At 37.4% G+C, this 27433-nt stretch overlaps 1 protein-coding gene across 2 annotated transcripts; it reads left to right on the top strand.

Annotated features, from left to right (window-relative positions):
* The first annotated feature begins 533 nt into the window (after positions 1-533).
* LOC113358630 (nucleolar and coiled-body phosphoprotein 1-like) lies at positions 534-4076 on the top strand. 2 transcript variants are annotated; one of them, XM_026602241.1, is made up of 7 exons: positions 534-849; positions 1886-1950; positions 2255-2292; positions 2449-3056; positions 3327-3416; positions 3540-3601; positions 3735-4076. In XM_026602241.1, the coding sequence occupies exons 1-7, from the start codon at positions 571-573 to the stop codon at positions 3838-3840; spliced, it is 1248 nt and encodes a 415-aa protein (XP_026458026.1). In that variant the 5' UTR covers positions 534-570; the 3' UTR covers positions 3841-4076. The 2 variants fall into 2 exon arrangements, with proteins under 2 accessions (XP_026458026.1, XP_026458025.1); XM_026602240.1 differs by having other exon boundaries at positions 534-852.
* Positions 4077-27433: the final 23357 nt, after the last annotated feature.

Raw genomic sequence — 27433 nt, 5'->3', positions numbered from 1 at the left:
TCCACGCCCCACATCAGGCGTTGGTATAGTCTACGCTCCACATGGGGCGTACGCAAAGTCTACGCCCCATTTTTTTTTTTTTTAATTTTGTATGGGGCGGGCTTTATACCCCGCCCCATTCTTTACAAATTCAAATTGCATGGGGCGGGCTTAATACCTCCTCCCCATTTTTTCTATTTCTTTTTTATTATTTTTTTTTGAATCTTTCTTATCCGGGCGAACGTATAGTCCCCGTCCCACACCAGACGTTGGTATAGTCCACGCCCCACACCAGGCGAACGTATAATGTACGTCTGGCAAATTTAGTCTTTCCACCGTAGCGTCACACACCAGACTAAACTCAAAATTTGGTTTTTTTTTCCCTCTTTGGTCTTTGGTTATACTCGCACCGCTTCAGTCGCTCAAAACCACAAAAACACACACACCTAGACGGACTAAACCACTGTCTGTTGTCATTTCCACGAAACCGACAGCATACTTTGTTCCCGTGCCTTCCGATTTTTCAACGTCTATCAAAAACCCTAATACCATTATAAATTTCACAATCTCTTTCTCAGTCTCTCAGCTTGTATGCTTATAAACCTCTCTGTATCATTATTTCCATTTGAGCCTCGTCAAGTAACTCTAGCAAACATGAAGAAGACAAAGACTTCATCCTCATTAGAAAAAGACATTCCTGATAAAACCCTAGTTTCAAAATCGACCAAAGACAATAAGAAAAACAAGAAGAACAAGAAGAAGAGTAAAGATCTTACTCCTTTATTGCTTTCATTAGCTGATTTCTTGGAGCGCCAGGGATATTCTAAAACCCTTGCTGCATTTAAGTCTGAAGCTTTACCCGATGAGGAGGAGGTAAAATTTTCATTCTGGTTTTATTTCTTATTTTAGGGTTTAGATTTAGTATCTAGTTTTTAGAGGTAAAGTTCCATTTTTTTTAATTGTGGTATTATTTTGAATTTTTTGATGTTGTGAATCATGAGATGACAAACTCTTAACTTTAAAGTTAGATATGATTACAGAATCGAGTTTGAAATATTGTTTTACATTAGTGAAATCAGCATGTAAAACAACAAGAACAAAATCTTATAAGTAGGGATTACAAAGTTACTTGCCATTGGAATTCTAATTGGTAATGCTAATGATGTTAGTGCATGATTTTCTGCACTGTTATGTATATGATTTTGTAACTATGGATCGTATTACTAACATCAGATAAGGCTCAGTTTAGTTAGTAAGGGTGAACTAATAAAGATAGGCCAACTTGTTACCTTTATGGTTCATGTAAAGTGCATTCTTGTGATTCTTTTGCAAATTAATATGTACCTATATCGGTTGCTTTGGAAATTTGTATGGATTATATTGTACATGACATGATAATATGGAAGGTAGCGTGTTCAACGTTCATGGTTTGTTTGGTATTCATGGAAAATGATCATTTTAGTTAGCTAGATGTGAGCTAATAGAGATAGACCTCATTGGATCCAAGTTAGTTGAACCTATGTGCCGGGTATTCAAATATTGGCATGTAAGATTCGTTGAGATGGTTGATAAAAAAGATAAAGTGTTCAATGTTCTTGTACGACCTGCCTGCTGGACCAATTACCTTATCTTCATCGGTTTTTTAAACAGTTACTTTGGGATGAGTTGTTTTATATACTCTATACCAGTAATAAACCTTTTGAAGAGCCTTGTCCGTGGTGTTTCAACTGTTTGAGAGATGGAAACGTATTTATATTTTTGAGAACACGCCATTCTGCTATCCTGTCACAAAGGATAGGGTTAAAAATGATTGAACGATGAAACCGAACTGTTTCCCTTTCGTACAGTGTATTGCAGGATTTCAAATTTCATATTCATAAGTTGACTTCATGCATTTGTTTTACAGCTTGATGTGGTTAAAGGGCATGCCTTGGATGTGGAGACGATGTATTTCAAGTACTTAGAGATGAGGTAAGATGGGAGATTTTTCATGTATGTTATAGGAGTGGGAGGATTCTTTACGTAACACCAGAATGCAAAGAAGATGGTAGCTGCATTTTTCCTTCATGTTTTTTTTTGCTTCCCTTGTAGCAACATAATTATACCTCATTTAGAATTTAAAGGTATCCAACTTCCCCCAACAATCTAACGGTCCCACAAATCCCTCACCAAAACCCTCTATCCTGCCATGTTGTAATTTAAATCCAATGCTCATTTCTTGTTACTGAAACAACTTGTATAAGACTTCTCATGCCGTGTGGCTCCTAATGTGCAGTGATGGGGACGCGAACAACACCAGCTCTGGCAAACAAGGTATGAGCAAATACCTATATGGGCATGGTTATGGTGGTTGTCTGCTACATTGATACTTCAGTAATATGTTTTACTACCTTTCTGAAATTGAGAGATGCATATTTTTTTCTTTAAACCTCAAGCCTAGCTCTGATTTCAGATACATGGAAATTGCAGATTTGAGTACAGAGGTGGTTGCTGATGTCTGTGTTGATAAATTATCGAATGGAGCAGTACCAGATTTGCCTGTGAAATCTAAAGAAAAGAAAAAGAAAACCAAGTCTACATCTGAACCTATTTCAGAGAGTGTTGAGCAAAGTGGTTCAGCTGAAAATGGACATTTAGAAAAGTCAGTGACTGAGGAGCAGGCAGATGTAAAATCTAAAGAGAAGAAAAAGAAAACCAAGTCTACATCTGAGCCTATTTCAGAGAGTGTTGAGCAAAGTGGTTCAGCTGAAAATGGACATTTACAAAAGTCAGTGACTGAGGAGGAGACAGATTTAAAATCCAAAGACAAGAAAAAGAAGAGAAAGAAATCGAAAACTGAAAGTTCATCTGTGGATGCCGAGGAATCTGAGAAAGGAGATTCTAAGAACAAAGATTCTAAGAAAAGGAAAAGAGGAGGTTCTGAAGAGAACGAATCTCAGGCTGATGAAAAGGTTGAGAGTAAGGATACAAAGGAAAGTAAGACAAAAAGTTCAGAAGAGGAAAACGAAAAGGATCTCAATGCTACACCTTTTACAACTGAAAAGGCCGCGAAGAAACAACGTATTGGTTCTGCCGAGGTAGCGTATACCTTTCTCCCTTGTAACTGTCTTTTTAGTTGATATCCTTCAAAATACATGCACACTTGTTTTTAGTTATTCTTTCTCCAAAGACTGAATAAGATATGTCTGGGTGAGACTGTTTAAGCATGCATCACCTGTGATCTTTTAACATCTGTAACTATGTTAGTTGTATAAACTTCTGCATAATACTGTGAGATTTGTTATAAACTTGATTTAGCAGTTAATGACTTTTGCTAAAGTATGTTTCTCCGGGTACTCTATATGCAGCCAAAGACGGCGAATGCATTTCGAAGGGTTGAAATTGAAAAGGTGGAATTTGTTGACGACAGGCTTCAAGATAATTCTTACTGGGCAAAGGTGTGTTTATTTTCCTAATGTCTATATGTGGTTTCGTATTTTTATTGCTGTGAATTTGCTTAGTACAACCATTCTCCCCTGAGAAGCTTGTATGGCAGTAACGTCTTAAACTTGTTTCTGCAGCATGGTGCTGACGTTGGCTATGGTGCAAAAGCACAAGAAGTTCTAGGGCAAGTCAGAGGAAAGTAAGTATTTTCTGTTTCCAAAATTCCTTTCACTAACAAAGAAACTCAAGCTTTTGTTTAACTGTAATACAGTCCCGAGTTTGACAACTTTCTGGGTTTAATCAACTCTGTGTTGGGCCTTTTCTTTTTCCAGGGATTTTAGACACGAGAAGACAAAGAAGAAACGTGGAAGTTACCGAGGAGGTATCATTGATCAGGATTCACACTCAATCAAATTCAATTACTCTGACGAAGAGTGATACCGGGACGAATATCTGAACCAAAAAGTTTTTGCTTATATTTATTTGTTTTCTTGATGTTGCAATTGAGCTCCTAAACTAGAAAGAGAGACTCATACTTCAGGTCATTAAAGAGAGACTGTTGGGCTTCTAATGTTATAGCGGCTGGTGTATAAGTTTGAGTCTGATAGCCCTTTGGGCTTTATAAACCTTTATTGGCTACTTAAAATAGAAACTTTACTTGCTCATCAACGCCATTCAATCAGGTAATTCTTAAGTACAGTAAGGACTGTTCATGAAGTGGTTTGTCAATTAATATGGTTTGTCGGTTCTATAATCTTATCAAGGCACTGATTCTTCTTCAGCTGTCAAGTCCTCTTTTTCTATTTTGTGCTATATATTTCGACCAGTTTTAGGCTCCCAGATGAGCAAATTTTTGTATTCTGCATTAAATTTCGATGGAGTTGTTTATAGCTTTTCAGTTTTGTTTTCAACATCACAATTCAGTTTTAGGCTCCCAGATGAGCAAGTTAACTTGACACCCACTGCTTCTTTGTCTACTTCCCTGGACTTTCTTTTTCTATCATCAGTCATCCCACTTGTTAATATTTTCCAAGATATAGTTGAGTGGTAATATTTTTCAAGACTTCGTTGAGTGGTACCACCCTTTTTCCGCTGTATTCATGTCATCATACTGATAATAGGTTTTGTCCCCCCCCCCCTTGCGGCGGAGCCACAGCTGGTTTTTGTGAAGCAAAGCAAAATTTTGGTTTTTTTTTTTTTTTTTTCTTGCTTGCAATCTGCTTGAACATTTTTCACCTAGAAACACCACAACCAACTATTATGAAAGGCATTTAAGTCAGTTATTTTGGACAGTAATTTTTCGTCTACCAAGCATTTTCATATTGCAACGAATTTTTTAACTGCTATTCAAAAAGCAAGACTAAATAGGACCTTGGCACACCCCACTTTCATTTAGCATCCTTATCATATCTTCTCCTCATTTTGGTTGCTGGACCTAACTTAGATTTTAGCATAAAAAAAAATGTTATCCCCAAAAAAGGAAATACTTGTTCGTCAATGCACTTTAATTTTTAAAAAGCAAAATTAATTTGATATTAAAAGGTTACTTGAAGAACATTATTGAGAAAGTTAAAAACGGTAGTGTCCAACAAGCAACAATGAGATGAGAATTTTATGGCTATCTTGAGTCTTACGACTCTTACCTTGGACCAAGGAATATTCTAGTCAGATCAAGTGCTGGGTGAGGTTTCCGGTAAGCTAGATCGGAACAAATGAAATACAGATTATGGAAAGCTTGTGTCGGCCTCTCGGATTTCAGGTTCTCGGGTCTGGCATCATTCAAGCAGAGGAATTTATCCCCAAAAAGAAGATCTCAATGGAAGAAATCAAAACATTCGCATCCAATAACACTTTTAGACCCACATTAGCTATAATGAACATCTAAAGTTTTGAACTTGGGAGAATATATGGGCCTATAAATTATGGACTTTTAAGGGGGTCACACACGAGCTGACCAGTCCATGTTCCATCCCATGGTTGCTCAAACTTGCCATGAGAGGTAGGTTATCAAAATCCAACATAAGTGGTTTTTGAGTTTATATTTTGATGCACAAACAACCAACAGACATTCAAAACTTGAGAGAATGCAGTCTCAAATATCTGACTGACATACGAATGATATTCAAAATCCAGACAACCCCTGTCCCTTCCCACCTCGAAATATATTAAACTATATGAAGTTAATGATTTAAGTAAAACCAACGGCAAAACGCTCTTGAGTCTTGTCTTGACTAATTTGTATATGCCAAAGCATCCCTAATACTTGCATGCAAATTCGCAGCAAAACCCGCCACGTGCTAGCATGATGCATGTCGTTACTAGTGTGAGACAAATTGTTGATTGGGTGACGGGCGGCAGTTGCATTTTTCTTTCTGTCACTACTCTACTCTCTGAAGAATAAGTACTAATAATAGCGCGCGCCATTATTAATTAAAAATTATAGCATCTAATAGACGAAATCAACACTCTATGCAATGGAGAATCTGATTATACGGGATGGAGGGCTCATAGTATTTTAGCAAATTCCCTCAAAGAGTTTGCATTTCCCTGTCAAAATACTGAAAACCCTTGGGAGACGCTGCTGACAAGTGACAAGCCATCATCTTAGATTGAAAGATTGGTTTTTGATTCAATATATAAGAATGTTAGGTTCGAAAGTGAATCTCTACGTGGATGGGAAGTGGGAACGTCGTAACCATGCCAACTAACAAACGTAAGCTAAAGTGTGATTGCTAGGTTTATTATAGTACAAGTTTTTCTATTATTCTTCCTTCAGTCTTTTGATTGTGATTTCTTAAGTAGGAGTATGTCCTTTTCGCTTTAAATTTCCATGAAGTTTCCTTGCAATTGTCAGTTTTATTTATACATCGAAGCATTATCGCTTCCACTTGAAATTAGTTGAGACTTTCAAGTTCTATTATTAGCATTATTTGCTCTTAGTTTCTCTATGACTTTGCCAAGTGACAGTGCCCTGTTCAGCCATATCCAGAAAAAAGACATATGGGACATGCAATGGACTGTGAAGTTAACACTTTTTACACGGACACAGAGTGTGAGACGCAAGTTTGTTCTCAAAACATTGAGCCCATTGTTGAAACTTGTTAGCAGTTTCTCTAAGTAAAAAGAAAATACTGTTAATTCGAAAGACTTGTAAACTTTTTGAAACATATTTTGAGGCATATTCAAGATTCGGCTGATAACCTATGTTTTTGCCTAGGGTCGGCTGATAATTTTTCAGCCAAACTTAGATAGATGTATGCCTCAAAACAGGTTTCAACTTTTTCTAGCAGTAGGACTGTAGGGTGCTATAAATGGATAGTAACTTAAAGCAACAACCATCCATAATAAGTAAACATTATAGCAGAAAGCAAGAATCAAAGAGGAGTAAAGAAAGTGGAGCAGAACAACTCCACATGGTTTGAATTGAAACCCTAACTTGTAGCATACACTTCCTGGTTATTGCCCACCAACTTGGTACATTAATTCTTATTCCAAAGGTAATAAGCTGTCCTAGGGAGTCCTAACTTGTACTACTCCTAAAAAAAAGATTGTCTTTCCCTTTTAATCCTACGTGCATGTGAAGTATTAAGCGAAACAACTCCAATGTCCCAAATTGAAAGTACCCCTATACCCCCAGCTAACTAGTTCTACGACCTGGGTAAAGATACTCCAATGTCCATGGACAAGTCCCGGGTACCGATAGCGAAAGCCTTTTGTCCAGAAACAAGTTCCGGTACGCAGCGTGAAGGTACTGCATCATTTCTAAATTATTTGCCGACAGAAAACTTTCCTCGGCAATTTGAAACAACATATACAAATATTTGAAAATATGGAAAGAGTTGTTTGTTTTTTCGTGAATATGAGGATAATTCTGTAGGTTAACGAGGATAATTAATTTTGTCGGTTAAGTTTGCTTGTGAAAGGGTTGATTAGCTACCCGAAAGTTTTTCGATATTTCTTTCACTTTCACCGACAGGAGAATTCGTATGAGGTCGGTAGCAATCTTTTGACTTGGCGCCACTTTCAAGTGCATGCGGTGGGAGTAGTTTGGGCTTTCCCTCCTCTTCTTTTGTTGCGTTCCAAGGCTTTGGTATATGCTTGATCGCCTTTTATGTTTAGTGTACTTCACGCCTCACCTTAGAAGAGCTAATCTTGTTTCATACTGAATTGTAAAAGAGAAAGATATAATGGTGATTGATGTAAGATGTATTTTATTATATTTTGGCCGCAATATTTTTCGTTTTCGCGAGACCACAAAAGTCATCCGATCGACGACATAACGTTGACAAAACTTACCATGACCGCAAGATGCTGCCAATAAAAGAAATTATCTGCTACAAAATAAAAAGTCGATAAAGAAAATTGTTCATTTACATTTAATTTTATGTACCGGAAAAAATGTTTAGTAGAGATTATGTATCGGCCAACATCTTAAAAACCCAAGGAATTTAAGCATGGATATTATTAATGGATCGACATCCCAATTGTCGCTAAAGGTACGTGTACAAAAGAAATATCTATTTGGTCCTTGTCTCTAGATATTTTCACATCTGTATATTAACATTAAACTCTATATACATTATACTTCGAGTCTATTCAAAATTTTCCGATCCAGATATTTCCTTACTTCAGATGTGTACATGAATTTGATATCCGGAAATCCAAATCACAATATCGGGCATTATGTGTCCCTTTCAAACTCTTGCTGTTTTGTGGAAGTAAAATACATCAAGCCGAACGACAAACAATAAACAAACCCAATCTAAGCTCTAAATATAGCCATTGTGTACACTCCACCTGTCCACATGTTGTATCTGCAATCTGGTATGAGAATAATGAGAATTCATGCAGCAAAATCCGCCACATGTTAACGACTCTTTGGTCGGTAATGTTACGTTGTTTGTATATTTAATGAACAGGACGGCACCGTTCTGTAAAATTAAGAAATCGGCCAAGTCTTCCGGCAATTGCGATTTTTCCAGGGCCCTACTTGCTACTTCTTTTGTCGACATGAAGTCGGCAAAAACAATGATTTCCACCCAGGAAGGATGGTTTTTCGGAAAAAAGAAAATATAATGAATGAAGGGAGCTTAAAATATTTTTTCACCATTTTTTTTTCTCAACGAAAGAGACAGTTTTATTAAAGAAAAATTGGCTCACCATTGGGATGATGGCTTATTTGCCTGGTTAGTTTGGGACCAAATGTGATTATTTGGGCCTATGATTATAAGAGAGAAAAGAATATTTTGAAGTAAAATGGATAATCTCTTATCCAACTATTTTAGTTAATGACAAAATTATCCTGATTAATTAGTACTAATTTGAGTAATTAAGTGATGTTTATGTTAGAAGTTGTCGATGTTTTAGAAAGGTTTTAGAAGTTTCTAGAACCATCTAGGTGTTTCTTTATTTTGGTATAGCTAGAGGTTTCCTGTTTTAGTTAAACTCAAGGATTCCTTTCTTAGCTATGTTTAGGTTTCCTAGTATAACTCATATACTTGGAAGACAAGTTTGTAACCTATATAAATAGGTGTACAAGTCCTAAGGAAATACACACAACACAATTTAGATAATAGTTCTCATAACTAGAGAATTTTAGAGTTTAGAGCGTTTTGTTTTAGGGAATTATTTTGGTGTTTGTGAACAACAATCTGCTGATCATAGTTCGGGGTTTAATTCTTTGTAATTCATTCTAATAATAAGAGTTGATCATAGCCGTTTGTGGACGTAGGCACATTGCCGAACCACGTTAAATCTTGTGTCTTTATTGTTTCATTTAGTGCATCTTATTCTGTTTTCTTTAGTTCTACGTGATCCAAAGAACTACTGTCTTGTGAGGTTAATTCTAAGGTCTTAATCCTAACAAGTGGTGTGATGAGCGTGGAGAGGATCATAGTTAGAAGTGAAGATGTCTAGTTCTACATCAAGTGGATTTTCGAAGGTGCGTGGATTTGATATTATCAAGTTCAATGGGAAGAATAATTTCACATCATGGCAAACTGATGTAAAAGATATTCTTGTAGTATGAAACAAATCAAAGCAATCAAGGAGAAGCCAACAACATTGCCAAAGGATTAGAATGATGAGAAGTGGGCTGACCTTGATTTGGAGGCGTGTTCAACTATTCGTTTATGTTTGTCAAGGGAGATCATTCATAATTTTTCGAATGAAACCTCTGCAAAGGTGTTGTGGGAGAATTTAGAGAAGCTCTACTTACAAAAGGATTTGACTTCAGAACTTTACTTGAAGCGTAGACTCCATGCCTTTAAGATGTCTTCGGGTAAGTCTATGATTGATCATATTAATGAGTTTAATAAGATTTGTTCTGATTTGTCTAATATCAGTGTCAATATCTATGATACGGATAAATCCATGATATTATTATGTTCTTTGCCTCCGTCTTATGATGCTTTCGTTGACTATTTGCTGAGTGGGAAAACCGATGAAGATGACGAAGATGGAGAAAAGTTGATTTTCGATGATGTTGTCTCTGCTTTACAAGCTAAGGCATTAAGGAAGCAAGAGTTCAGCGATGAAGCACAAGTCGAGGGCTTGTTTGTTGATAGAGGAAAGAATTGTAATAAGAATTCGAAGTCAAAGAATCGTTCCAAAAAGAGCGATACTGAGTGTTATTATTGTCGAAAAAATGGTCATATTAGGGTTGATTGTCTCAAGCTTAAGGCAAGAGATAAGAAACGTGAGAAATCAGATTCGAAGAATATTGTTGCTTTGGTTGCTGAAGGCAGTAAAGTTTTAGAAGACCAAATGTTTGGTTTTGATGAGGAAGTGTTAACCGTTACATCAAAGAGTTGTCTCAATGATGGCCGGATGCTTGATTCCGGTGCTTCGTATCATATGTGTCCTTCAAAGGATTGTTTCACTACTTACAGAGAAGTGAATGGTGGTACTGTTATGATGGGAAATTATAATGCCTGCAAAATAGTTGGAGTTGGTACGGTACAAGTTCGTTCGCATGGTGTTATCACAACACTTTCAGAGGTTAGACATGTTCCAGATTTGAGGAAGAGTTTGATTTCGTTAGGAGTACTTGAATCTCTTGGATACAAGTATGTTGCTAAATATGGATTCTTGAAGGTATTCTATAATGGTAGTTTGAAGATGACCGGTGAAAGACATGGTAATTTATATTTCTTACAAGGAGATATAGTTTATGGTGGAGCTACGGTTTCTCAATCAATTGATGAGAAACATGTGGAGTCAACACGTTTATGGCATATGCGTCTTGGGCATATGAGTGAGAAAGGTATGTCCGTGTTGAGTAGTAAAGGCTTGCTTGGAGGTGAAAGGACTTGCAAGCTTGATTTCTGTGAGCATTGTATCTTCGGGAAGTAATGTTGGAGCAGTTTTGGTACTGTTGCACACCACACGCATGGTATGTTAGATTACATCCATTCGGATGTTTGGGGTCCCTCTCGTACAGTTTCTAAGGGAGGTGCTAGGTGGTTTGTGACCTTTATCGATGAATTTTTGAGGAGACTTTGTCTTTACACCATGAAGCGTAAGAATGAATTCACCGAGGTGTTTAAGAAGTGGAAGACCATGGTAGAGAAACAACTTGGTCGTGTGGTTAAGAAGATACGTTCCGATAATGGCGGTGAATACATCGAAGACCCATTGAAGGAGTTTTGTGAGGAACAAGGTATCGTTAGGCACTTCACAGTCAAGGGTACACCACAATAAAATGGAGTAGTGGAGAGAATGAATCGAACGTTACTTGAGAGAGCACGATACATGTTATCAAACGCAAGTTTAGACAAGATTTGGTGGGATGAAGCAGTGAATACGGCGTGCTATTTGGTGAATCGATCACCATCAAAAACTATTAAGTGTAAGTCACCTATGGAGGTATGGACTGGTAATCCCGTGAACTATTCTAATTTAAGGGGTTTGGTTTTCCAGCCTATTTTCATGTGAAAGAAGATAAGTTGGGTGTTAGGGCTAAGAAAACAATTTTCTTAGGTTATCCATTAGGTGTGAAAGGATATCGTATATGGTGTTCAGAATTGAATAAGTTCATAATTAGTCGTGATGTGACCTTTAATGAGAAAGCGATGCTTGATTCAAAGAAGTTCACAAGTTGGGACTCTCAAATTGAAAGTGAGAGTATTAGCGGTTTTGAAAATGATTCGATGCAGGTGGAGCAAAGAGTTCCTAGTTCATATACTATAGAAGAAGAAAAAGAAGAAAAAACTCTTGTAGAAAATGAATTTGAGTTTGAGGTTCCTAGTGAGGAATCTACAGAGCAACAAGTTGAGAATATTCCGTCACTGACATCTCAACGTGAGAGACGTGCACCAGTCCGTTATGGTTTTGATAAGTATGCGTCTTACGAATTATCTATTTTGAGGATGAGTCGTTTACCTTTGAGGAGGCAATGAGTAATACTCATGACATTGAGTGGAAAACAACCATGGATGAGGAGATGAAGTCTCTTCACAAGAATCGCACTTGGGAACTTATTAAGTTGCCTAAGGGTCGAAAGAAGATTGGGTGCAAGTGGGCCTATACGGTAAAGGATGGAATTCCAGATTCTAAGGGTATCGTTAGTGGTGTACGATAAAAAGCAAGGTTAGTGGCTAAGGGATACGCACAAAGGGAAGGTGTGGATTATAATGAAGTTTTCTCTCCGGTAGTTAAACACACTTCTATCTGAGTCCTTTTAGCATTTGTGGCGCAGTTTGACTTAGAGCTCGAGCAATTAGATGTCAAGACAACGTTCTTGCATGGAAATTTGGAGGAAGGCATTTATATGTCACAGCCCATTGGTTATGAAGTTGCTGGTAAGGAAGATTATGTGTGGCAACTTGAGAAATCATTGTATGGTTGTAAGCAATCGCCAAGACAATGGTACAAGAGGTTTGATACGTTTATGTTGCAGCAAAAGTATACTCGTAGTAAATACGATCAGTGTGTGTACTTTAAGAAGTTTCCAGACGGAAGTTTTGTGTATCTTTTACTCTATGTGGATGACATGCTCATAGCTGCAAAGAGCAAGTCATAAATTGATGTTTTAAAGTAGCAATTGAGTTTAAAGTTTGAGATGAAGGATTTAGGTCAAGCTAAGAAGATTTTGGGTATGGAGATTACTCGAGATAGATCTAAAGGGAAGTTATGTCTTACTCGGAAATCCTATCTCGAGAAGGTTCTTCGTAGTTTTGGAATGCATAACTCCAAAGCTATTAGTGTTCCAATACCTCCTACACTTAAGTTATCAAAACAGTTGTGTCCTACTACAACTGAGGAGAATGAATTTATGTCAAAGGTTCCCTATGCTAATGTGGTAGGTTCTTTGATGTATGCTATGGTTTGTACTCGTCGGGATATTTCACAAGCAGTTGGTTTAGTTAGTCGTTATATGGATAATCCTGGGAGAGCACATTGGTATGCGGTGAAGGGAATTTTGAGATATCTTCAAGGGACCTAGGATATTGGTTTAGTGTTTGAGAAGGAGCAGAATTTGAAGGTCTGTGGATTTGTTGATTCTGATTATGCGGGTGATAGGGATAAGTGTCGTTCTACTTCGGGGTATTGTTTTACATTGAGTGGAGGACCTATCAGTTGGAGGTCTATGTTACAACCAATCGTAACTTTGTTTACTACAGAGACAAAGTATATTGCTGTGACAGAGGCTGTTAAGGAAGCGTTATGGCTTCATGGTTTAGTTAAAGACTTGGGGATTATACAACGGAGTGTTGTTGTGAACTGTGATAGTCAAAGTGCTATTCATTTAGCTAAGAACCAATTTTATCATGCACGCACCAAGCATATTGATGTTCGTCATCATAAGTTTCGAGAATTGGTTGATAACGGATTAGTACAACTATTGAAGGTTGATACTGAAGATAATCCAGCAGATATGTTGACAAAAGTCGTTTCGAAGGTCAAGTTTGAGAGGTGTCTCAGCTTGATCAATACTGCTCGTTGTTGAGGCCCTAGGGGCATTAGAGGCTACGGTTAACTTGTGAAGATCAAACTCAGTTTGGTGGAAACATCGGCAAGATGGAGAATTGTTAGAAGTTGTCGATGTTTTAGGAAGATTCCAGAATTTTCTAGAACCATATGGGTGTTTCCTTATTTTGGTATAGCTAGAGGTTACCAGTTTTAGTTAAACTCAAGGATTCCTTTCTTAGCTATGTTTAGGTTTCCTAGTATAACTAATATACTTGGAAGACAAGTTTGTAACCTATATAAATAGGTGTACAAGTCTTAAGGAAATACACACAACACAATTTAGAGAAGAGTTCTCATAACTAGAGAATTTTATTGTTTAGAGCGTTTTGTTCTAGGAAATTATTTCGGTGTTTGTGAACAGCAATCTGCTGGTCATAATTTGGGGTTTAATTCTCTGTAATTCATTCAAATAATAAGAGTTGATCGTATCCATTTGTGGACGTAGGCACATTGCCGAACCACGTTAAATCTTGTGTCTTTATTGTTTCGTTTAGTGCATCTTATTCTGTCTTCCTTAGTTCTACGTGATCCAGAGAACTAGTGTCTTGTGAGGTTAATTCTAAGGTCTTAATCCTAACAGTTTAACTCTGAAATCAACTAGCATTAATCCATCATCAAAACTTGAAAAAAAATTATTTGTTTTTTAAAGAATCTCGACCCATAATCGGTTTATGTTAGTGCAGTACCAGACCAATTCTGGGTATGGTTTTTTCAAATGACGAAGAAAACCCAGAATCGATTTTTGTCAACGCTTACATAAATCGATTATAACCATTGGTTTTTAAGGATACCCACATAATCCGATTGTGCCATACTTTAAGAAACAAAATATTCATTAAATAGTTTTGGAAATTACCGCATTACATATGTAGGACAATTCAATATGCGAATTCTTAAATCTCGCACATCAATACATCGTCAATGAACCCCCGAGCACGACGGCTCAACACCACAAATTCCTTACGGTGAATGAACTTCTTTTCCCTATTACGAATTCTCCATAGGCCGTTGAATCGTTCCAGATGCAATTGAATGAATTATTCGATATTGTAAGCAAACATTAAACGATGAGATAGGTATTAAAATATCGGATTACTCACTTTTTCAAGATGAGAAGCTTGTGGATGATGGTCATTCACCATTTTGCTAACTTTAACATACTCTCGCAGTAAACCATTTATGTATTGGAATCAAAAAGCTAAGTCTCTCCATTTACGGTTTTTTAGATTCATGATGCGCTCATAATAGAACTCTTTGACTCTCTTCCAAAACATTAAATATCGTTCATCGGGGCATTCGTGGAAGATGGGGATGAATGATTTCACAAGCTGCATATCTTCTTCCGGATCACATTCAATTTTTTATGCTCAGGGTGTGATGTGGGAGTGGTTCAAAGAGGTTGTATTTATATAGATAAGGACTCAACGACTATTTTTTTCGAAATCAATTCACACAATCGGATTTTAGGAATGTCCACATAAATCGATTCTGGCCTAGCAAAATCATATAAAATCTTCCTCGCCACAATCGGTTTTCTAAAACTGCACATGTAATCCGATTCTTGGCAAAAAAAAGTTACAGAAAAACTGCCAATTTTCCTTATTAGAGTCGGATTACATGAAATGTCCACGTAGATCGATTATGAAGGTATTCAAAATTCTGGATTTTTTTGTTTATAATAGTGTCAATTATGCACCCTTTATCCACCCTATTTTAATAGTGCCAATTATGCACTTACTTAATTAATGTTAATAATTATGATTACATGTTAATGGTAATGATTAATTAGTGGTGGATTGTTAAGTATTAATGGTGGATTAAAAGATAAATCATATTTATGAATGATAGTTAGGGATTTTAGAAAAGAAGAAGGAGAAATTAAAAAAAATATATTGTGTTTTGAAATTTTAGTGATTGGAAGTGACAAAACTGTGTAATTCAAATGATGAAGGAGAATCTTCATATCGTAAAGACAAGAAAATATACATCAGTTACAAGGAAGATTAATTTTTTAAAAACTTTTTTGGTTGTTCAGTTTTAGGTTCGGTTAATAACCTAAAAGACAAACCTTTTAGGAAAAACAGTTCGGCTAATAAATTTATAGCTGGATGTCACTGTATGACACAAATATTAGTAGTCCAGCTATTTCGAACTGCAATTATTGTCAGACGAACCTATAATTTATAGATTTTGGACCAACAAGTTAAAACTCGGTTTCCCATTATTTTTGTCGTGTAGTTATTCCTTTTGGCCTAAATTCCAATAAAACTAATCGTACCTTTAGTTTGTTTTCTTATAGAAGGTAGAAAATGTAATTAATACATCAAATATTAAATGTTCGACTAAAAAGATCAGGTTCGGCTAATAAAGTATGAGTCCGACTGAAAACTGATACAAGTTCAGCTACAAAAAACAAAGTTCGACTAAGAATTCTAAAAAAATGTGTATAACAGAAAGATGTTCGGCTGTCAGTGGGAGATCTATTATTAGCCGAACTCACATTTGTAAAATTTGTGTAAATTAAAGTTAAAAGTTCGGCTGATATATAGTATAATTGAATCAGCCAAACTTGAATTTGTTCTGAAATAATATAGGTTCCGTTGAAACTAATATATCAGATAATCAACCAAACTTAAAGGTCTTCTTCATTACAAACTGGGTTTGACTGAAAACACCATATTACAGTATCAACCAAACTGTTCTTCTGAAATAGAGAAAAAAAAAAGAACAAAGATCTGGGTTCTAACATGCTGATCTCGAGATAAATCTATTGTGCAATTCTGATATGGCACACAGAAGCGATTTGAAAACAAGGAGAATCCACTCCTTTAAGTAACAAATAAACACTCCGATCCAGGAGAAAATATACTCTAATCCAAGAGTTTAAGAAAACAAACGATGGTAGTAAATCAAATAACTCAATAGTTTCATTAATCTGATAAGTGAGCTAAACCAAGCTACCTTACAATGACAGAGACCATAGATATTTATAATTTAACTAAACCCTAACAAACCCTTGACCGAACGAAACATCACGTACGTGTGAAGCTTATCCTAATCATCTAACAGATTTATTGGAAATCCTAACAAATGATAAGACTTAATAGATAACATGGACTGGGTCCAAGACTTGTGATAAAGATCCTAAATACGTCCCGTATCAAGCTCCCCTCCTGCGACAAGTTTATATTGGAAATGACAAGTTGAGGAAAGGATCTTGATATTCCCGCATCCTTTGAAACAGCTTGATCTTGAGTTGTGCATCGGAATCACCAAGTGCTCGCAAAACGAGTTATAATTCACATAAGAACTTGGCAATTGCTCCCATTATTTCTTAATGTCTAGCTTCTGATGTATAAACTCCAACAAGGAAATTGGTTGAACTCCACAATACTTAGCAAATGGATCTATATGATTTCCAATAGATAAAGCATCAACCAGTGAGTTCTTTCCTTTAACTATCTGACCTTGCAAGCCCCTTATCTCAAATGTTTGACACATATTTTTAATCTTGATGGGTATTGAATCTTCGGTTGGTTTAATTAGGACGTGGTATTCAAATAACCTTGGCCTTCCCCCATCCGAACTCATAAGCATTTTCTTGACTGCTAAGAACCGCACCAACTTCGGCTAACCAGGGTCTCCCCAACACAATATCACATGTATTCATGTCAACTACTTCACATATAATTGAATCAAAATAAACCTTACCGAATGAGAACTGAAATATGCAAGCACCGATGCAAACAATTGGTCTCATGTTGACACAATCAATCTGATCCGGATGCGGGGTACCAATCCATGTTGAGACCCAGCGATTCCACCATTTGTAAAGACACCAAATTTTCCTCACAACGACTATCGATCACGAAACTACATACCTTCCTGTTAACTGCTCCAACAAACATGGACTTGGAAAACTTCATATTAAGATCTCCCATGTCTACCTATAATGGATTCCCAACTAATCCTGAAGTCTGGAGTGCTAGAATGACTCTTTAGACATAGAAATGGCTAACTAAGTCGTCTAAGAAACTTATACAGGATTTGATATGGATGGGTAAGTAATGGCTAAGGTGACTGGATTTGTCAGTGGCTGGGCTTAAATTAACGGGTAATAGAATAAAATCCAAGTACTTCGTTTGTGTCCGTCTGTTCGTACTTCCCTCGCAAGAAAGATATTTAGGGTTTGACAAAATAATTAACAGTAACAACAAATAATGGATATTAACAAGAACCAAAATACTTACTGAACACATTGATGATGGATGGTTACAAGAACCAAAATCTTCAACTGATCACTTTTCTTTTTATGATTTTTGTTTTTTATTGAATATATAGATTGCACGGGAATCCTCAATCGATTCTTCTAGAGAATACCTCACAGATGAACCATAACAACAGGAACGAACGGTAGCTATGAATCCACCTGATATGGCACACGGAAGCGATTTGAAAACAAGGAGAATCCACTCCTTCAAGTAACACATAAACACTCCAATCCATGAGCAAATATACTCTAATCCAAGAGTTTAAGAAAACAAACGATGATAGTAAACCAAATAACTCAATAGTTTCATTAATCTGATAAATGAGCTAAACCAAGCTACCTTACAATGACAGAGACCATAGATATTTATAATTTAATTAACTAAACCCTAACAAACCCTTGACCGAACGGAACTTCACGTACGTGTGAAGCTTATCCTAATCATCTAACAGACTTATTGGAAATCCTAACAAATGATAAGACTTAATAGATAACATGGACTGAGTTCAAGACTTGTGATAAAGATCCTAAATACGTCCCGTATCAAATTCTCTACACAACTCATTTTATAGTTGCGATTTTAATGGATGATCAAAGATTTTTGAATCAACGACTAATAGCCGATGATTTCTTTTTTAAATGGTATGTTATTGATTAGATTAGGAACGCAAATGATTTTCGATTTTGATTAGATTAGGTTTCTATTTTTATTTTAATACGAGGACATTTTATAATTTGAGATAATTAATGGTAGTTTAGTAATCTACTCATTATTAGGATACCCCTTATAAGCATATCCTAGATGGGCTAATCATTCTGGATGCACAAAACAACTTCTTTCTTCTTAGGGATGGTATGTTCATCTCATCTCCCAATCCCTTCCTTCGTATCTTATATCCAGATAGATGGATCAAATCATAACTTCATTCATACATCTGTCTAAACTCTCCCATATCTCGCCTTTTGTACTTTCTATCTACCAAATCTATAGTGGGTGATGTTGTGTATGTGTACACATTCCAAACTTGCGAGCTAAAAAAAAAAGATAAAACCAGATTGGACGAAATAGTATTACTGTATTAGGTTAGAGTTTTGTGTTTAATAAAGGATCAGTTACATACTATATTTAGATAAGTGACATACGTACTCCTTTGGTTTGTTTGTTTCCTGCTTGTTTGTCAAAAGGAGAGAATAGTATTTTTCCCAAAGAGCTAAGAGTTCATCAGCCAGAAATCAGTGATTTTAAAATCATTGTAAATTGTCTTTAAATTTAAAAATAACAGACGTCACCATAGGAAAGTCATTAGTCAGTTATATTAGTGATTGATAGTGATCTGAGTTCGAAACCAAACGACTAAAGAGAAAAATGAGCACTACTATAACCTCCGTTTCTCATATCGACCCCAACTAGCGAGTCTACTCTGGCTACGATATTAATGGCTCGGCAAGAAGGAAATCCACCATTTTTCTCAGCACTGCTAATAGGGAGTTACCAGTATACCAAAATTCATAAGAGACATACCACTTCTAACACATGTATTGAAACTCCTTAGCAAATTGATATCCCTATTAGGTTAAGTCCTATGAACTAAATATCTAGTTGTTAGATTGGCCATCCACATTAGCTAGGGCAACCTCCTAAGTCCTATGGGATGGCTAATCTAGCAGCTAGATTAGAAGACCACGTCAGCGGGACTACCATCTAGCGCTGAACGGTCACTTTAAATCTCAGCCGTTAGATCAGAGAATTTTCTCCCAGCGCTGAATGGTTCAGCGTTTTGGTTACTTTTTGAGCGTTGAACTGTTCAACTTTTGAAATTAGCTGCTAGTTAAATTGCGAGCAAATGGTAGGAGAGAGAAATAGCAGGTACATGTGTTAACTTTTTTCCCACAATTATTTTTTGATTTGCAACACTTTTTGACCAATCTAACAGTTCAATCTAACCCATAGGACTTAGCCTAGGCAACCATGATTTCTCTTCTGTTAGTGGAGGTAGTCGAGTTTATACCGTGGATATACCAAACATTACCATTCACCCAGCCTTTCAAAACTTACCCGCCCGTGAAAATGACACACTATCCACCGAACATATTCTCTTTACCAGTTAGACATCTGTTCGCACGTCAATGATTGGGTGACTTATAGGTGACACAGTTCGTTCCTCTTTGATTAAATCTATCTAAATGACACATTTCTTTGTAGAACCGTGAGCATAGTGGAAAGATGACTCGGTGGTTCTATTGTGTTCTAGGTAAAGAAAAACCAAAATTGCTAATAGGGGGCCTAGTTAGCAATTCGGGATTCGGCAAACGTACGAAACGGAAAACGTACGAGTATTATACGGTTTTGTAAAATTCAGATTCGGTCTAAAATTCGGTCAACGGGACGTGATTCGTCATTAATTCGTAACGGCATACGTACGTGTATAATTCGATTTATAAATGTGAGTTCGGCTCTGAAAATTCGGTATCTATATATAACAAATAATTTGTATTTATAAGGTCATAGACCAATTTTTATGCATATGTGTGAGTTATTTAAGGAAAAAATAAACTCAATATGATGATATTAATAATATATACAACATTAGTTATCCAAAAGGACGTCGTATGGTGGTTTAGATGCTTGGTTAGTGAGTTTGAGATCTCTCTCACCTTCACCTTCAAATCTCTTCAGTCATTTTTGTTTCATAAAAATTACAACACGTCTAATATTCGGTCGTGTATGTTCGGGAAGCAGTAAAGCCCAAAAAGTGGAGTCTTTGAAAAGTAAAAGCTAAAGAATTTATGGCGAATTAAGCGGACGTATCATTCGGGATACGTAAAATTCGTGAACGATTCGAGAATAATCCGGGAATGCCACATAATACGCGATTTGGGTTCGGAGTTGCAAACGTACGCGAATAAGACGGTAAAATTCGTGATACGGAAAAATTCGCGAATGATTCGCGAACTTACTAACTAGGATAGGGGACTGGTTTTGCTCGGGGGTGTACCCCATTAGCAGCCTTGAAGAAACATGTCGGCAGGGATAATGGCTAATCATCGCTGAACAACCAGTCAACCACCAAAAACGAGTGTTATTATATTACGAACACTAGTTTGTAGGTCAGTTTGTCCGTAACAGATGGACTCAATTAAACCTGTGAAGCAAATTACGATTTACGAACAACTTTAACGACTGCATTTTAATAAGATTTTGTATAAGGATCTTCTCTCGAGTTGCGCGACGAACACTCGTCAGTGTAAGCATATGTGTTCGGTCATACCATATTTTTTATTTTGCATATCATTATCTGCAACAGTTTGTACTGTACTAAGTGGATTATTTTAGCAAATTACGAATCTAATTAGTTAGGTGTCCTCTATAATAGACAATATAATTATGTTACCTTATTTATCTGGGAGAATATACGATATGCAATGAAGTCTCCCAGATTTCCTGTAATACTATTTATATGAGTTTATGGAATAAGAATAATCAACGGATTCATTAACATCCGACATGGTATCACGAGGCCAAAAACGGTCCTCCTTCTTCTTCCTCTAAAAACACCAAAAACACCAATAACCATCAATGGCAAATAATCGATCCATACAGAGTAATAAAAACACCATACATCCGGCTTTCGCCGTTTCCAACATCAAAGTTTTGATCCCTGTTACACTAGATATCAAACAAGACGAATACTCTTCATGGGTTCTCCTATTTCAACTTCATCTTCAAGCGCACAACCTCCTTTTTCTTATAGATAGTTCTTCTCCCACACCAGATCTTGACGCTGCCACCATTCTACAACTTGACGCCCTATGTCGTCAATGGATGTTCTCCACCATGACCAAAGATCTGATGCTGACTGTTCTCAAAACTGGAAAAACTGCGAAGGATTTATGGAACCATCTCAAACGTCTCTTCCAAGACAACAAAGGAAACCGCGCTGCCAGCCTTGAAAGTAAGTTTGTAAATCTAAAATTTATTGACTGTAACAACGTTGATGATTATTGTGATAAGCTACAGGCACTCTCCAATCGATTGAGTGACCTCGAGTTTCCAATGGATGAAAAACGACTAGTTATCCAGCTTGTCAATGGACTTCCGGAGGAATATAATACTGTTGCCTCCTTCATTCAACAATCGATGCCATCGTTTGACACTGCTCGATCTCAACTACGCACTGAAGAGATTCGCCGTGAACATCAATCCACATCAAATACTCATGCTGCCCTTGCTGCCGAAACACTGCACACCTCCCATCACCTTCCTGTTGCTGCACAGCGTCATCAACAAAGTCTGGATCGCACAGCGCCGTTGCTTCCCAACCCAACAGGCCCACTGCTTTCTCACCAGCAGTCCACTACTGGATCGAACAGAAGCCCACTACTGCCCAACCCAGCAAGCCCATTTCCTCCTTACCCACAATGGGCTTCTCCTTGGAACGTTGCTGCACCTGGCCCATATCCGGCTGCTCCCTACTGGGCTTCTCCCTGGAATGCTGCTCCACCTGCCAACCGCGGACGAGGCCGCCAGAACCGTGGTAGAGGACGGGGTCGTGGCCGCCATCCAACAGCCGGCCGATCACCGCAAGCCTACATTGCTCCGACCACAGACTATCTACAACCGTCAGATATCGCCGAAGCCTACAGCTCTATGAGCATTCGGACACCCGATGATGATTTCTATATGGACACCGGAGCAACCTCACACATCACCTCGGATCCAGGTACATTACAAAAAAATTTTAATTCTAGTTATGTTCGTTATATCTTGGTGGGAAATGGCAATAGCATTCCGGTAACTGCTAGTGGCTCTAAGTACATAAATCTTCCAACTCACACTCTTCACCTCAACGACACCCTTGTCGTTCCTTCCATCATCAAAAACTTAATCTCTGTTCGAAAATTTACCACTAATAATCATGTGTCTGTTGAATTTGATCCTTATGGTTTTTCTGTGAAGGACTTGAGTTCGAGGAAGACTATTCTCCGATGTGATAGTTCTGGGGAGCTCTATCCCATCACCACCTCCGCCGTGCAATCCTCTTTTTCGCCACCACCTCACCAATATTCTCTTGCCGTATGCTCACCTACCGTTTGGCATAGTCGCCTCGGCCACCCTGGCAAAGCTGTCCTCGATGCTTTACGCACAAAATCTTTTATTCAATGTAATAAGGATAATTCTCCCAATCTTTGTCATTCTTGTCAAATTAGCAAACATGTTCGTCTTCCCTTTTATGACTCTCAGTCTACTAGTATTGCTCCTTTTGATATAATTCATAGTGATTTATGGACGTCTCCGTTGAATATAGATACGAGATTTCGTTATTATCTTCTATTTTTGGATGATTTCACCAATTATTTATGGGTTTTTCCACTAAAATTAAAATCCCAAGTCTTCACCAAATTTTTGGAATTCCAATCTTTTGTTCAAACTCAATTCGAACGCCAAATTAAATCATTCCAATGCGACATGGGTCGCGAATTTGACAATTCCACTTTTCACAACTTTGCTAGTAAAAACGGCCTGGTTTTTCGCTTCTCGTGTCCTCACACATCATCTCAAAATGGTAAGGCTGAGCGCATGATTCGCCGAATCAATGATATCACTCGTACTCTAATGTCTCATGCCTCCGTTCCTCCCAAAATTTGGGTTTATTCTCTTCTTATGGCTGTCTACCTCCACAACATTCTTCCTACAAGACTCCTCAATTTCAAATCCCCAATGTCCATCTTATATAGACGCCAACCCACATATACTCATCTTCGCATTTTTGGTTGTCTTTGCTACCCTAATCTCTCCTCCACCACACCACACAAACTTGCTCCTCGCTCCACTAGGTGTGTTTTTCTTGGTTTTCCGCCCAATCATCGTGGTTATCGTTGTCTTGACATTTCCACAAACAAAATCATTATTTCGAGACATGTCACGTTTGATGAGAACGTATTTCCACAAACTAAATGAGGTTTAGAGGTTCAAGCCGTTCTCCTTGCTGTGGTTACACTTACGATTACGATACAATGGGTGAAAAAACTTTGACAACAGAACAACCGGTACAGACAAAGTTGCTCTGAAAATTAAGGTGGACTTGTTGCTTTTAAGAACAGGCACCGCTATATAAAATCTCTTCCGGAGAGGGACAAACTTCTCGTTTTGTGCTCAAGCGCTATGACTACGAGTCCCTTGGGCAGGGTCGGATAGAAAATCTTTCTAACGGTTTAATTCAATTTTAAAACTGCGAAAAATGGGTCATTTGTCCAAATATTTTTAAAACATGGTTCAAATGGACGAGTAAAAATTAGTATGGGTGAAATGAACACCAAAAAAATAGCAAAGATGAAACTGGATTCATCCGGACTTAAACTTAAAAAATAGCAAGGATGAAACTGGATGCATCCCGATGTAAATTAAAAATAAAAAAAAGCATTTGAAAATTGGTAGGATAAAACTGTTTACATCCTGGCTATTTTTACATTTTTGTCCATTTAAACAGTATCAAAATCTAAATATCCTTTTCACCCAGAAATTATTGATTTTGATCTTTTTAATCAATTTTGTGTCAAAACTAAATGTTCTCGTTTTGAAAATTTTAGTCTAATGATAACGTACACGTGCATGAGGTGTGACAATCACTCCCTTATTTTTCTGCAACGTGAATGAGGGTTATTGGGTCCAGCTCGTACAGGCGTAAACAATCGTTTTATGAGGTGTCCATAACGCGTCTAATTTATTCAAATACTATATATGTGGAAAGTATTAGCCACAGTTTTGCTGCCATTATATATACCTAAGTCATATGTTGTTAATTAATTTACTTACGAAAATTCGATTCATCTGGAGCTTAGTTAGCAATTTTTCGTAACGCCAACATCCTATATTAATCAGCTAAGTAAAATGTAATAGGATAGTCAAACGAGATTTCAGAGGACTTTTGGGGAGTTCCTAATTTACTGTTAGTCCATAGGAATTTTTAGAAAGTCTCCCAATATCTTTTGTTATTTTTTTTCAAGAAAAACTGCCAAAGGCAGAGAACATCACCGACCCAAGAGGCCAAAAACACTACCAAATCGAAGCCAAAGTACACTGGCAAAAAAAAGCTGCTCAGCGTAAAACGGTCACCCAAACAGAACAGAGCATCTAATTGTGCACAACAGTCACCCAATTATGAATAACTTGACTGCTATCTACATTCCGAAAAGTACTTGTATCGCAACTCCACACAACAAGGGATCGTTTCACATGGACAATAACTTCTTTCACACCTTTAAGTCTTCCACCAAAAACTCTATGGTTCCGTTCCTTCCACACATTCCAGATGATTGCAAAATGGAGTATATTTCAAATATGCTTGCACCTTCCAGTGAAGGCATTATCATCCCATGCTTCTAAAAGTTGCATCACAGTGCCTGGCAAAGGCCATGAAGTGCCCAACGACCTCAAGAAATAATCCCACAGTTTAAATATGAAAGAACAATGCATCATCAAATGGCCCAATGTCTCCAAAACTTCATTACATAACGGGCAGGCCGTGTCATTCAACTCAACACCACGGTTCCATAGCATCGCTCTCGTAGGCAGCGAAAATGGCTCGGTGGATAAATGATAATTGTGTGGTTTATAGCCCACGCAGCCGATCTCCCACGCACAAATTAGGCATGGGAGTCTTTCGAAACGCAATTCTTATTTGAGGTTGTATTTGCACTCGAATAATACGTGAAAACGTCAATTTGTGAATATGCGCAAATTGTGAATCGCCAAATTTCCAACTAAGATCCAGAGTAAAACATATCGCCAAAACTGTATTTATATTTTGAGAATAGTTTAACGTAATCCAGTGTAATGTGTATGCATTTATCACTGATATAATGTGTCTCGGGTTCTGGATCAGAACACATTAGGTTAAATGGTATGGTGTGCTAAAGTAGCAGCTAGATTAGCAGTTTACGTCAGGTAGGACAACCTTTTAAGTCCTATGACAGTGCCAATCTAGCATGCTAGTCGCAGAATCAAACTGCGCCCAGCGTTGAATGGTTCATCACAACCAATCTAAGCTTTCAGATCAAAAAATAAATCTAGATGCGCTGAACCATTCCGTGAAAAGGTAATTTTTGTGGCGCCGAACCATTCAGGACAACTGTCTCACTGCTAGTTCACATGCGAGCAAATGCTAGAGTGAACTAGTGTTAACAAATAGACAACACTCTTTTCTATTAAATTGCAATACTGTTTGGTTAATCTAGCAGCCAAATCTAACCCGTAGAACTTAATCTATATCACACACAAGAAAAAAAAATACTGGAACACATCGACTTGGATAAAAGCACAAAAACAGATTACATGCACATTTTATCGTGCCACAGTGGAGGAAAGTGTGAGCGACTCACAGAACACTCAATTACGGCGACTTGGATAAAAGCACGAAAAGCAAATTACAGGCACATCCTATAGTGCCAGGGTGGAGGAAAGCGTAAAAATAGTGAGAGATGAAATCTTCAGCAAAAAATTTGCACCGTAAGCAGCACGATCGACATGACCAATGAAACCGGCCCCTTGCGGTAAAAGTTGGAGACATGGCAACTGTTTCTCAGCATTAAGGGGAAAAAGGAGTCCCCGCCACATTCATATAGGTTGGCAATGGATCGACATTAAAACTGGGTGAAATGAATGGCCTCCTGTATCTCTGTGTGAAAATACACGATGGCCCTGTGAGCATAGATTTATAACTGGGTCCGTGTGTTGGTCTATTGGAGCTTGGAAGAGTGAATGATGGCGTCGATATTTGCAAGTAACCTTTCTGAAATATGCACGGAGTATTAAAATAGTCGTTCCCGCTATGGGAGTGCAAAAACCACAAGTCAGAAATATTTACTATGAAATATTTGCGTAAGTCTGATCGTTGTGGCTAGTCGTTGAGGTGGTTTGCGTTTTATGAACCCACGTTTTAGTTCAAAGTCTCGTTTGTTTCATGGAACTTATTGTGATTTCTTTTTCTTTTGTTAACAGTTAGATTGTTAGCTTGTGTATCATGTACCATAGAACTAGGTGCATTTTCAAGGATGAAGTAGAGTTCAAGTGCTCAGGCCGATCATTCTGGGATAGAGTGATCTTTAAGTTTTTAATAATGGGAACAAGTCATTTGCCCCTGTTCTATTGGCATACGATGACAACGAGGCTTCAACCACAAAAAAGAAAAAGAAAAATAGCGCGTTGAGAACATATTTTAAGATAAACGAATCCTACCAACAACAGCCAACCTAAGAAATCACTAACCTGAATTTCTTTCAAAAGCTCCGTAAGGCATATAATTCTTTAAGACAAAGTTTTCAAAGTATTCTTAAAAAAAACGAGAAAAAGAAGACATTATATGCTTTGCTTTGGCTTGATAAGAACCCAAAGATTTGATACCGGCTGCTTTCTGCTTTCTACACCTCATCAAAAGTGATAGAATTCCATTAAGATTAAGATTTTGAGAACATTGTCACTGCCCATTACATGGAAAGCAGAGTTTGTGCTGCTTAAACAAAACCCAAAACTAACAAATGCTGCATTAACAAGTTAAGCCTGTTGTCTGTACAACTTTAGTGCTTGCTAAAGTGTATGTATGGGTCAACGTGACAGATGAAAAGGCAATGTATGTACTTGGTAGGAAAATGAGCCATAGTTTCGTTAGTTAGTTGGTTTTCAATTTCTATGGAAAATATGGCAGATCGTCTATGGAATATTTGAGCACTTAGGCCTTTTCTTATTCTAGAAAAAGTTAAAAGTTAGATTGACTAACAAAAGACTAAAATTCG

This window comes from Papaver somniferum, chromosome 3 (assembly GCF_003573695.1).
Source record: "Papaver somniferum cultivar HN1 chromosome 3, ASM357369v1, whole genome shotgun sequence".
Taxonomy (NCBI): Eukaryota; Viridiplantae; Streptophyta; class Magnoliopsida; order Ranunculales; family Papaveraceae; genus Papaver; species Papaver somniferum.
Note: the sequence above shows the minus strand (reverse complement) of the source record. Positions and strands in the feature narration are given on the sequence as shown.